The following is a 12,274-nucleotide window of genomic DNA, read 5'->3' as shown; positions in this document are numbered from 1 at the left end:
GTTATTATATAGTAAATTAAATCATTACTGTTAAATTGTATGTATTGTCCAATTGTTTATTTGAATTCTTATTCCGGATTAGTTGGAGACATACACAACAATATATAAGCCCCACCAAAAATATTTTTCACCAGCCGCCACTGGTGTTTACTATGTTACTCAAAGTAACAGGTAATGGTCACTAATTAAAATAACTAGGTTAATAATTGAGTTACTGCACAGTCAAAGTAACTAGCTACACAGTTACTTTTAATGTTCTAAAATGTCAAAGAATTTAACTTTCCTGTTTTCTGAACTTTACATAAAACTGGAGGTTCGCTTATGAAATATAAAAACTTGAAAGAATTCAGTAGCAATGAAAACTCTGCATGTCTAAAAACATTTTATACTAATCTGCACTAATTTAGGCGTGTGTGGTGGGACACATGAGCTGCAATATATTATTGCAGAAGTGATTATGTTTATAATGAAAGAAAAACAAAGTAAATTAGATTTTTAAGAAATTTAGATATTTGGACGTTGCCAACTTCAACTGGCTATGAAGCATAAAAAAAAAAATTTTCAAGCACGTTCGCACAATAAAATATTATTATTAATAGAAGTTATACTATTCCAAAAAAAAATTAAAACAGTAGAATTTTATAATCTATGTATTTCCATTTTCAAAAAAAGCATAAACCATCTGGATGAAGAGCAACATGTGTGCATCCAACTTTCAGTCCGTGTTTAGCTTCTTTAGATGAGAACTGCTTCCTACTAACGTGGATAAAGTCCTGCCTCCATCTCTGCTCCCTGCAGTAAAAATGTCTTCCCAGAGCAGAGAGAGCGTTTCTAAAAGATCAGCTTAACTGATCTAGTTGCAGTTGAGCTCTGCATTAGATTTTAAGTAATGTAATGCATGCATTTTATGTAATGCATCATCAATGTGTGTAAAGCTATTGATTAGTTCTGAATTATTTTTCAATATTTGCGAAAACACTGTTAATGAGCTTTATAGTAACTATCATTGTTAAAATCTAATGCAAAGTGTGAAAGCAGCTCTACAGTAATGTTAGCATCCTGGCTTGCACCTTCACTCATTCCTCCAGCCCTTAAAGGCTTTTTAGCTTAAGTTATTTCCATTTTTTAATGAAATCAATGCTAACTTTGTTCCTCTGCTCCCCTCTCTGTTGCTAAGCTCGCGCTGGGGAATGTAATCAGTGCTTTAGGCGACCGAAGCAAGCGGGCTTCTCATGTGCCTTACCGAGACTCCAAACTGACCCGACTGCTGCAGGACTCATTGGGAGGAAACAGGTTAGTGGAAAGCTCTTCATTTCTGTTAACTTTAAAAAGGCCCAGAAATGTCCAAACCTATATTTTCTCCTCTACTTTAGCCAAACTGTAATGATTGCGTGTATCAGCCCATCTGATCGTGACTTTATGGAAACCTTGAACACATTAAAATACGCCAATCGAGCCCGAAACATCAAGAACAAGGTGATGGTGAACCAGGATAAAGCCAGCCAGCAGATCAGTGCTCTGAGGACAGAGATAGCACGGCTGCAGATTGAGCTGATGGAGTACAAGACGGTGAGGGGGGGCCAGGGTTGTGTTTTCTGAGCTCCTGCTGCAGCATCTAAGTATTCATCTCCTGCAGGGGAAACGTCTGGTGGGAGAGGACGGCGTCGAGAGCTTCAGCGACATGTTCCACGAGAACTCGATGCTGCAGACTGAGAACAGCAACCTGAGAGTGCGAGTCAAAGCCATGCAGGAGACCATCGATGCTCAGAGGGCCCGCCTCACCCAGCTGCTCAGTGATCAGGCTAACCAGGCTCTCTCCAGAGCGGGTAAGGCAGTTGGGTTTTTCTTGTGGCACTCATCTCAAATCCCTGACATCTTAGCTGGAGTCTGTTTCTTATCCAGGTGAAGGAGGCACAGAGGAAATCGGAAACATGATTCAGAGTTACATCAAAGAAATAGAGGTTCTGAGGTAAACATAAACATTTTTCTTTATTCTTTTTTACTTTTCATGCATTTATTAATTTATTTATTGATGGAAAGCCCCTAGACAAGAAAGATGTTGTTTTGGAGATGGTCATTAGAATGATGTCAATCCCAACATTTAGGCTGGATCTTCCCTTTTTAATACTGTATGGAAAAGCAATGGCACCGCGAGCTCTTGCTTTAAGTTAACAGAATCCTAATTAGCTGGGTTAAAGGTGCAGTAGGAGATCTTTTCTGATGCATTTTTTACTATGTGGCTTAAAGGTCTCCCCACAGCCGCTTAGCAAGCAGTGAAATAGAAAGTCTGGAAGTGAAACTAAAATAAATGGTCAACGCTACACCCCTCTCGCTTGTGAACCACTTGTACGCATGTACAGGGATGCAATCGAGATCACATGAGTTTGTTATGGTAAAAATACACGGAAAGGCTTTATTTACTAACAAAATGAGCAAAAAGAACGCTTAAAAGAAAAACGTAACAACTAATACAACAGCAGGATGCCGTAATTTGTCATAAAAACGTTTAATTCAACCAGAATGAGTTATTGGCATATACATTTAAAAAAATGATTAGCCCCAGGCTTTGCTTTTTTATTTTAATAGGTTCACAAGGAATCTTCTTTGGACAGACTTGTCTGTTGGGAGTTTTTAATGTAGTTTTTATACATCCAGGTTCCTGTTTTGTAAGCCTCAGCCTTTCACGTCTCCTGCAGGGTTTGAAAGAACAACTGAGAGCCTATGTGCTCTCTATAAAGGTTTTTTTTTTATTTCTTTTTTTTTTTTTTTTTACATTCAAGTATCTTAAACAAAGTCCTTCCTGGCCTTCATTATATAAAATTATATTTTTTTTTTTTTTTTTTTTTTTTTTTTTTTTTACATTCAAGTATCTTAAACAAAGTCCTTCCTGGCCTTCATTATATAAAATTATATATATTTTTTCTTACTTGTAAAGTGTTTTTTAAGCCTGTCTGTGTCCCTGGATGTTCCCTCAGGGCCAAACTGCTGGAGAGCGAAGCTGTGAATGAGAATCTGAGGAAGAACCTGTCCCGCGCCTCCACACGGCAGTCCTTCTACGGAGGGCCCGGCTCCTTCTCCAACGCACTGTTGGCCCCTGAGAAGGAGACGGCAGACATCATTGAACTTGCTAAAAAAGACCTGGAGAAACTGAAGAAGCGGGAGAAAAAGAAAAAGAAAAGGTAACAGAAAGTAAAGCTGTTTATTCCAGCCTTTAAAATCATTTAAAGGGTGGTTTTACCTCAGTCCTTTTAAAGGTTTGGTTTGCTGGTAAAAGTTTAGGCTCACATTGCTCGCAGTTGTTTTGTTGCCAGTAGAACTTAAAATATCTAAAAAATTTTAAGGGAAGTCTAAATCTGGTGATATGTTAGAGGATGAAAAATGAAAAACAAGAACTGCAGAGGGCCACAGCGACTGATTGAAAGTGTAGAGCTCCATCTGACCGTTCTTCCTCCCATTCTTCTTCCATCTCTATTTTCCTCTCCTCGTTTTGACCCTTCACCCCCTCCCTGAAGACTCCAGCTGCTGTTGGAGGAGAGAGACAGGGAGGAAAGGGAGGAGGTGGTGGAAGAGGTGGATGCCAGGTTTGTTCAAGCTTCCACCGTCCTTTTCCTGCCCTGATTGTTTGCTTCCATCTTCATTTCATCTCAGACTTCTCTATTCAGAGCTGGTTGGTCACTTACTGAAGTATTCATATCATATGGAGAGAGTTTTGTTCCATTATTGTTACTAATGTTTCTAATTAAAATTAGAAAGAAAAATTGCACAGAAGAAATTAGATTTCTCACAAGAATAATGGAACAAATTTGTCACATTTGGTCACACAGCAAGCATTCATGTGTGAGGAGGCTTTTAGGAGATATTGCTTTAAAATGTGCTTAATGCAAAATGGAAGAAAAAGGAAACATGGTTCTGAAACTTAAAAAAATAAAATAAAAAGGCAGTTTCTCAATATGTGTACCTGTGCGTTCTCATGTGCTTGTGTACTCGTGAAACGTCATCAGCCTCAGCCCTAGTATTGATCCAATTCAGTAGAACACAAGACCGAGAACGGACAAAGTCCCAGGATGTTGTTCTCGCTCTGACAGAGAATCTGTACTTTTTATTCCTTACATTTTTAAAACAAACGTTACTCGTCACTCTTGGCTTCAGTTTAATATTTATATGTCATGTGCACCATCAAATGCAGATCATTGGCTCCATCCACATCTAGTGAAAACTAGTGTGATTGGATGAGTCATAGAACGCAAACACTCATTGGTTAGCTAAAGGAAATCATCAGAAGCAAGCAGATGTTCTTCAAACTGCAGACATGAATTGTCTATGCCATGCTACAGTACAATGTTGGATTCAGAAAAAGATGTTGAAATGTCCGAAAGGTCGGACACAGGCGAGAGCGTATTGGGAGACCAACAAGAACTCCCTCATCCTTGGCCCTATCTCAAAGTATTTTTCAAAATAGTCGAAAAATTGGTTACTTTATACTTTAAGTCGTTTTTGGAGCACATACTTTTTTACTTTTACTTGAGTAAAGAGGTCAAGTTGATACTTCGACTTTTATCAGAGTGTATTTAAACTGCAGTAACTATACTTCTACTTAAGTAACAAATGTGTGTACTTTTTACACCACTGTTAATTTTAAATTAAACTGCTCTGGAAACGGGGAACTGAATTGCTGCCTCACGTTTTAAAGCCTTGGTTTTTCTGTTTATATTTTACCAGGAAAAACTCTTGATTTTTGTAAAATCCCCGTAGAAAGCAAGGAAACCTGTGGCTGTGATGAGACAGAAGATGAATACTTCAGCAAAATGCCGACCTAACCTTTCTGCGTTAAAGCCTGCTGCTCCCGTTAACACAGCTCTACTAAATAATGCTCAGACCCAAATGTCTCCTCAGGTCTCACCCTTCACTCGCCAAATTTGCTCCATATTGGTACATTTTTTTTTTATAACTTTTGTTCTCTGCAGCTTGCAATGGACACACCTTTGGTTAAGGTTTCTACCATCAGCTTAAAAACTGCTCTGCTTCCAGTATCCTTAGCTCATCAGGATTATTATCATTCTCATTTTATTCTGCCTGATCGGTCGTTTCCATACCTTTGATCTAATTGGATAAAATTATTATCCAATTGATCTGGTTCACCGATTTGTTTTGCTCATTTTATGTTATGCTTCACTTCCTCAAACGTTTCTTTACTCCCTCCTTCTTTATTTAAACAGTTTGAACTGTCTTTTCCACAAGAAAGCCAAATAAAGCGATGAATGCTAAACCACGCTCATTCTCAGCCAATGCTAACTTAAAAATGCAATCTGAAATCCTGAGTGCGTTCAGTTGTAGTTCTTGTTGTTGAAGCTTGTTTGTCTAAAAGACAGTGTCAGCCTTAGTTGGTGGATGTGGCTTCCACCTTTCTGTTCATCTGTGTGAAATAATTACAGGCTTTGATTTCCAGAAAATCGTTGCTCAGTTGAGGTATCTGCAAAGTCCTGATTGCAGATCATTTTCTGCAGTAATCTTTATTCCTCTGCGGTTTCATTGTTCTCTAATGAACGTCTTTATGTCATCTGTGTGTCTTCTCAGCGCAAACAAAGAGGAACTTCCCGACAACGAGCAGGAAAAGGCCAGTGAGAAAGAAATGGCTGAAGGGCTCAACGAAGAGACGGAAATGGTAAGAGGTAGATTTATCACAGAGTCCTTAATATTCTCATTGATGATGCCGGAAACAAATTTAATTCATTATCTATCAGGATGTGCAAGACACCAGTGATCATGAGGACGGAGAGGAGGAGGAGGAAGAAGAGGAAGAGGAGATTGATGTGGAGGAGAGCTCTGATGATTCTGACTCTGAGTCGGATGAAAAAGGTAGGAAGATCAAAAGGGTTAAAAATGGCTCGGGGAATTTTATTTCCAACTTTTACCACAAAGAGGAGCTGTTCACTAAGACCAGACCAAGTCTGGTAGCGTTTATTCAGGCCACTCTTTTGTTTGGGACGGTTTTCACTTGCAAGGAATTGAATGTTTTAAAAAAGACTAGACCCGTGTTTAAACATTTCCCTTCTTTATCAAATCTACCTCCTCTCAGTAATGCCCAGCTCTCATCCTGGCGATCTGAATTCCAGATTTCAGACCCTTTCAGTCTGGCTTTCTAACTGTGCTGAGACAGCTTTGGTGAAAGTCCACCATGATCTTTTAACGGCTGCGGATGCAACGAGATGCTCTGTGCCAGTTCTTCTGGAACCCATTTCTGCCTTTGAAACTCAACCTCTAATCCTGTTAAAGAGGCTCATGGTTCTGGAGGGCATTTCTCACTCTCTGTTGGATTGGTTTACCTCTCATCTCTTCAATGTGGCGTTCTGCTAAAGAACAGAGAAGTTCTCTTCTGATTCTGCTCCGCTGCCCTGTGGGATTTATCAGTGCGCATTTCTAGGCACGTAATTATTTTTTACCTTACATTGTAGCCAATATTATTTGGGGATTTGCTAACATCCTGTCACATCTATGCAGGTGACATCCTATAGGGATTTTGTTCCATTATTGTTGCAAGCAAAGAACACGTTTTGTTAAAGAATATCCGTACAAAAATTAAGAAATGAAACTTTTTAAAACTTTTTAATGAAGGAAAAACTTTAAGGGAAACTTTTATGTTTTCTAATTTCTTGTTATAAGAGTTTTTTTTTTTTTTAATTTCTCTTTTTTATATTGAGGTGTACTCATTTCATTCTTTTTTCAAATTGCGTTTTTCAGATCACATTCTCTCTACTTAAAGCCAAGCACAAATGTTCGCTCTCGACCAATAAAATGTTTTCCAGCCGACCAATAGAAATGCATCTTCGCTCCCCACTCAAGAGGAAAGCCCGCCCTCAGAAGCAAAGAGAATGGGATCTGGAAAACGCAATTTCAAAAGAATACAATTTATAAAACTATATGGAAAAAGAAAAATGTGAATAGAAATAAAAATTACATTTTAAATAATAAAATATTAAATCATTTAAAAAAATTGTGAAATTTTTTTTTTTTTTTAAATAAAAAACGTAACATAGAGAGGACAGTGTCCAACTTGCAAGAGAAGACATTTAATAGCAATGATTCAATACTAGACCTTCATCAGGCTTTGAGTGTAAAAATAAAATCTGAAAAAAAAAAACAGCAAAGTTGTTCTTAAAACTTTTTTCATTATGAATTTTTTTAACATTTTAATTCTGGATTAAATTTTTTATTTTTTTTTAAATTTCCATTTGCACAGCAAATGGAAATTAGCCACCTACGAGCGAAAAAACAACCATACTATACATCCTGCTCTGCAATTAAATCCACTGTAAAGAATATGAAATAAATGTAGGAGTTACAATTTGATCTTTTTTTTTTTTTAGATAATTTATTCCTTCTTTCACACATTTCTTTCATTTAAGAAGCATCTTAAAAAAACATGCAATTGTCTCCTGTGTATATTCAATCATGGTTTCATTAAAAATCATTAAAAGTCATTCAATAATTTTTTTAATTAAGGCCTTAATTGGCATTAAAATTCATTAAATGTGATTATCGTGGCATTTAAAATGCTTTATTTTCGCCAGGTTTATCAGATATAACTGTTTCCACGTGTTTGCATGGAACGGCTTCCGGTAAAACCGTATGTTCGGAAAAGAAGCTTGAGGCGGAGAAAAAGCTAGAGAATGGGAAAATGCAAACAAAACAACAAAAGTGGCTGGAGAGTCATGGGTACTTGTTGATGGCATTAAAATTATTTCTAAGAGCATTGAAAGAGCATTATAAAGCATTAAATTAGAGTTACTCGTTTCTGAATAAACCCTGTTAATATCAGGTGTATATTATGTTTTCTCTAAACTACTGTAATACAGTTTTGATAGCAGCTTGTTTACTAAAGTAAATTCTCTGATATCACCCATTCTTCCTAGGAAATGTTTATATTTACTTTAAAATTCTTCTCACCTACAGGGCTGTAAGGCTTCTGACTACTTAGCTTTTAACTGAACATCCTGCTTTAGCATTATTTGATAACAATGCTTAAACGTCCTAATGTTCCTTTTACAAAGTAGGAAACTAAGGGGGCCGGGGTCTGAGTCTGCGGCTCCTAAAGCTGTGGAAACGTCCAACACTGCAGCTTCATTTGCTGAATCTTAAAACTCAGTTGAAAATAATTTCATTCTCCTCCAGGCTCTTGAAATTTTTCCTGTTTTACTTTTTCATGATTTCATTGCAATTTAATTTTTTTCTTTATCTTGCCCTGATTTTGTTAATTCTATATTTTATCTTATTGTGATTTCTTTAGACTGACTTTAATTTATGCTTCATATTAATGTCTGCAGGTCTATTTTTTCATACTGTTGCTAAAAAATGATTTCTGACCAATTTCCCTCTTGGCCATTTATGCATTTCCCACATCTTTGTATTCTCTGCATTTTACCATCCAAACTCCTGAGAGATGCGGCCTTTTAGTCCATCTAACTTGCTAAATATATATTAGCTATGCAGAGCATGTATACGCAGCAGTCAGAATATACTATTCTACCTTTTTCCATTGCTAGAAGAGCTGGTCAAAAGTCTGCACATGGCCCTCTAAGCTTGTTGCTAACGCTGTAGCTTACTTAAACTGTGATTAGGGAGAAGAATCAGGAAAATCTTTTTATTAATAATATCTTTGCAGTATTCAGCAATAATCTTGGATTTCCATGTATATGTGGCTATTTGAAAACATAGATCCTTCAAACTTATCAACTTGTTTTGTAATTTCTCCAACTTATGACAACAATGAATGATCCTGCAGTGATATTCACATTGCATTGAGGGTTTTTTTTTTAACTCTGTGTGCATAATTTGTTTCTTGCAGCTTGTCGTTTAGTTGAGAGGCAGGGTTAAACCTTCTGACAGGTCGCCAGGGAAGAACAGATACAGAAGAGAGCAGTTAACCACAGCCTCACTTCTGTGTCCCTCAAGGCTCTATTCTATTGCTCCTGCTTTTTTAGAAAACATAATAGCCCCCTCAGTGTTTTGCTGATGATGCTCAAATTTCTCTGTCAGTTAAGCAGAAAGAGTCGGTCCTCTTCAACCACGCTTGAACTGGTATTAAAATCCATTTGAAATTTTATTTTCTCCATTTAAATGGAAATAGCTTTGGGAGACGTAGAACCCTGAAAGTTTTGGTCCCTTTGGCCCCATACAGTCACACCACTGTCAGAAATGTGGATTTTATTTGATTTTTTACTTTTTCTTTTTTTTTTTACAGTGTCCTGTCTGGTGATGTGGCAATAAGAATAATTGTCTTGACGCCAAAGAAAGCCCAACAGATTTTACTTTCTCAAGTGGAGCAGTAGTTCTATCGCCATAGTGTTCCGCTTGATTTATGCATGTAAATAACTTTATTATAATTCATGCAGGGAGATATACTGATTATATGGACAGAAATGTAGGTTTTGTTTTAGATTTTGCATTTGAACTTGACAAGCAGATAAATATAATATTCAAATCATGTCTTCCAAAGACCTTAACGTGATTCCCATCACTCTTTACTTCCATTATTGCAGCAGCTTATCTTTTACCAGGTACTAAAGTACTAGACCACATATCTCTGGTTTTTGCTTCCTATTTGTTTTCTGAAATCTTACATTTTTTTGCCCTTTCCTATCCCTGTGATCTTCTCAAACTTTACATTTCAGTAACAGCTTCATTCTACCTTAGATTTTTTTCAAGATCAAGGTTAAAACTCTGAAGTGATTGATTGAGGTTTTTGCTCTTAAACTCTGGGATGATTGACATGTTTTGTGTAAAAATAGCTGAAACTGTCAAGACTTCTATTGAAAAATAGTTTGATTTTCTGTTATAATGATAAATATGGAGTTTATTTGTTTGTGTTTGAATTTATTTCTCTAAATGTATTGTTGTGGTCCTTTTTGTCTTGTTTTATTTCGTTGAACTGTGCAGCACATCTATTATTTTTATGTGCTATGTGAGAAACCAGACTGGGATTTGTACCTAAGACCAGTAGAGACACCATGCTGCGGATATCTTTTTGAAAAAAAAAAAAAACATTGGGCAGCATTTTAAAAATTGAAACTAACTACTCTTAATACGTTCCTCTGTCTGACAGAGAACTATCAGGCGGATCTGGCCAACATCACGTGTGAGATTGCCATCAAGCAGAAGCTCATTGACGAGCTGGAGAACAGCCAGCGGCGTCTGCACACGCTCAAACAGCAGTACGAGCAGAAGCTGATGATGCTGCAGTGCAAGATCAGGGATACGCAGCTGGAGAGGGATCGAGTGCTTCACAACATGAGTAAGAGCCGTCCTTCTAAAACCGCCCACTAGATGGCGCACACATAATTAATTGTATGTTATCAGTGATGGAGAGCAGTCTATTTAAAATGTATACAGTTTTACTTGGATGAATTTATATCCTCCGGACATGTTTCATGTTTTAAATAACTCCTGTTCGTTTTTTCAGAGGACTGTGATGGTTTATATTTAGGGTTTATAAACACAAATAGATCAAATATTCCTGGAATGAAAGAAGTGATGGCTCTTTTTAAAAAGGGCTGACTGCTTTTTGTTCCTCACCTTCTTGTTTGGGCATTTTAAGGTTCTGTGGAAAGCGGTACTGAGGACAAGGCTCGTAAAATGAAAGCCGAATATGAAAAGAAGCTGAGCGTGATGAACAAGGAGCTCCAGAAGCTGCAGTCTGCTCAGAAGGAACACGCCCGCCTGCTGAAGAATCAATCACAGTATGAGAAACAGCTGAAGAAGCTGCAGCTGGATGTGACGGAAATGAAGAAAACAAAGGTACCGCTTGTTTTTTGTGCGTGTAGATTTTGTTGTTGAAATTGCTGTAAACCCTTCGTGTTTTTTTATTATTTTTTTATTTATTTTTTTATGGATTCAGGTTCGTCTTATGAAGCAAATGAAGGAGCAGCAGGAGAAAAACCGGCTGAATGAGTCGCGCAGGAACAGAGAAATAGCCTCTTTGAAAAAGGACCAGCGAAAGCAAGAGGTCAGACTTTTTAAAATTCTGCTGCACAAAACGATGGAAGAGTTTCAGTTGATCTTAACATCATTACTGTTTTATTTCTTCAGCATCAGCTGAAGTTACTGGAGGCTCAGAAAAAGCAGCAGGAGCTCATTCTGAGGAGAAAGACGGAGGAGGTGAGAAGCTAATGCTGCCATCATGCTAATGCCGCCATCAAGCTAGTGCTGCCATCAAGCTAGTGCCGCCATCAAGCTAGTGTCGCCCTCATGATAGTACCTGCTAGTACACTCTGCTCATTTTAATGGGCCCAGGCAAACTGGTTTGCATAACATTTACACAACAACCCATGTAGATCCCCTACAACACATCCACTTATTGCAGATGCAAAAAAAAAGCACAGGCAGTTTAGTGCATCATATTTGGAATCTTTGAAGTAAAGACACCAAGTTTTTATCCAGAGCAAAAGCGGTGCCCCTGCTGGTGGTACTTTGTACTGCCTTTTGCTGACAAGACATGAGTTTACAGATGTGTTATGTGTGTGTGTCAGGTGACTGCTCTGAGAAGGCAAGTCAGACCCACTTCGGGCAAAGTGGTTCGGAAAGTCAACCTCCCAGAGTCCGCCCAGGACCCGACTCACCGCCCTCCATCTGGACGCATGTATTCTTCCAGCAACACTGCTTCCAACGGCACATGGTAAGGCTATAAAGGCTGTTTACTTGATGGAACTGAAGCGAAAATTCACTATGTGGGTCATGCAGAGTTCAGTCGTGACCTTCTAGCTTTTTCATATTTTTAATCATGTTGCAAATTCTAATTGATGTGACAAGTAATCGCAAAATACTGTGTGAATGTGGAGTTACAAAAAAAGAAATCAGAGACTTTCCTTTTTCTTTAAGTTAAACAAAGCAAATATTTCTACATAATTTTTTTATTTCAAATCTGATGCCTATAAAGAAAATTATTGCCCATGTGAGGGGTGTCCAAAATTTTTGTCATATGGGCAAATGTTTTCAATTCAAAGTCATGGGCTAAAGAAAAAAAAAATATAAATTTAAAATAAATATATGTATATTTATATATATTATATATAGGGCCACAGATTGGCCACTCCTGGTCAAAGTAGTAAGATTCAGTCTGTATGTAATCTAATCTCTGCAGGTCATAAGATGTCAGAATTCTATCAAAACCTCAAATGTGTAATAAACATTGATACAATCATATGTGCAAGTCATGGATTGTCCATAATGAACACCATGTTCAAGCATAAGGATGTCCATCGGTGCACCTGGCACCAGGACA

The 12,274-nt window shown here is 37.6% G+C and overlaps 1 protein-coding gene across 4 annotated transcripts in view; it reads left to right on the top strand.

Annotated features, from left to right (window-relative positions):
- The window catches only part of kif21a (kinesin family member 21A), an 88,768-nt gene that overhangs the window by 45,266 nt on the left and 31,228 nt on the right, over nucleotides 1–12,274 (top strand). For all 4 annotated transcript variants that reach the window (XM_015393261.1, XM_015393262.1, XM_015393263.1 and 1 more), the window contains exons 7-18: nucleotides 1,178–1,293; nucleotides 1,374–1,569; nucleotides 1,637–1,826; nucleotides 1,903–1,969; nucleotides 2,976–3,179; nucleotides 5,575–5,662; nucleotides 5,742–5,856; nucleotides 10,100–10,288; nucleotides 10,592–10,791; nucleotides 10,892–10,999; nucleotides 11,083–11,151; nucleotides 11,523–11,668. In XM_015393261.1, coding sequence (XP_015248747.1) covers nucleotides 1,178–1,293; nucleotides 1,374–1,569; nucleotides 1,637–1,826; nucleotides 1,903–1,969; nucleotides 2,976–3,179; nucleotides 5,575–5,662; nucleotides 5,742–5,856; nucleotides 10,100–10,288; nucleotides 10,592–10,791; nucleotides 10,892–10,999; nucleotides 11,083–11,151; nucleotides 11,523–11,668 — 1,688 coding nt within the window. The remainder of the gene's footprint in view (nucleotides 1–1,177; nucleotides 1,294–1,373; nucleotides 1,570–1,636; nucleotides 1,827–1,902; nucleotides 1,970–2,975; nucleotides 3,180–5,574; nucleotides 5,663–5,741; nucleotides 5,857–10,099; nucleotides 10,289–10,591; nucleotides 10,792–10,891; nucleotides 11,000–11,082; nucleotides 11,152–11,522; nucleotides 11,669–12,274) is intronic.

Source organism: Cyprinodon variegatus, unplaced genomic scaffold (assembly GCF_000732505.1).
Source record: "Cyprinodon variegatus isolate N-32 unplaced genomic scaffold, C_variegatus-1.0 Scaffold632, whole genome shotgun sequence".
NCBI classification, from domain to species: Eukaryota; Metazoa; Chordata; class Actinopteri; order Cyprinodontiformes; family Cyprinodontidae; genus Cyprinodon; species Cyprinodon variegatus.
This window is presented reverse-complemented; position numbering and strand designations above follow the sequence as displayed.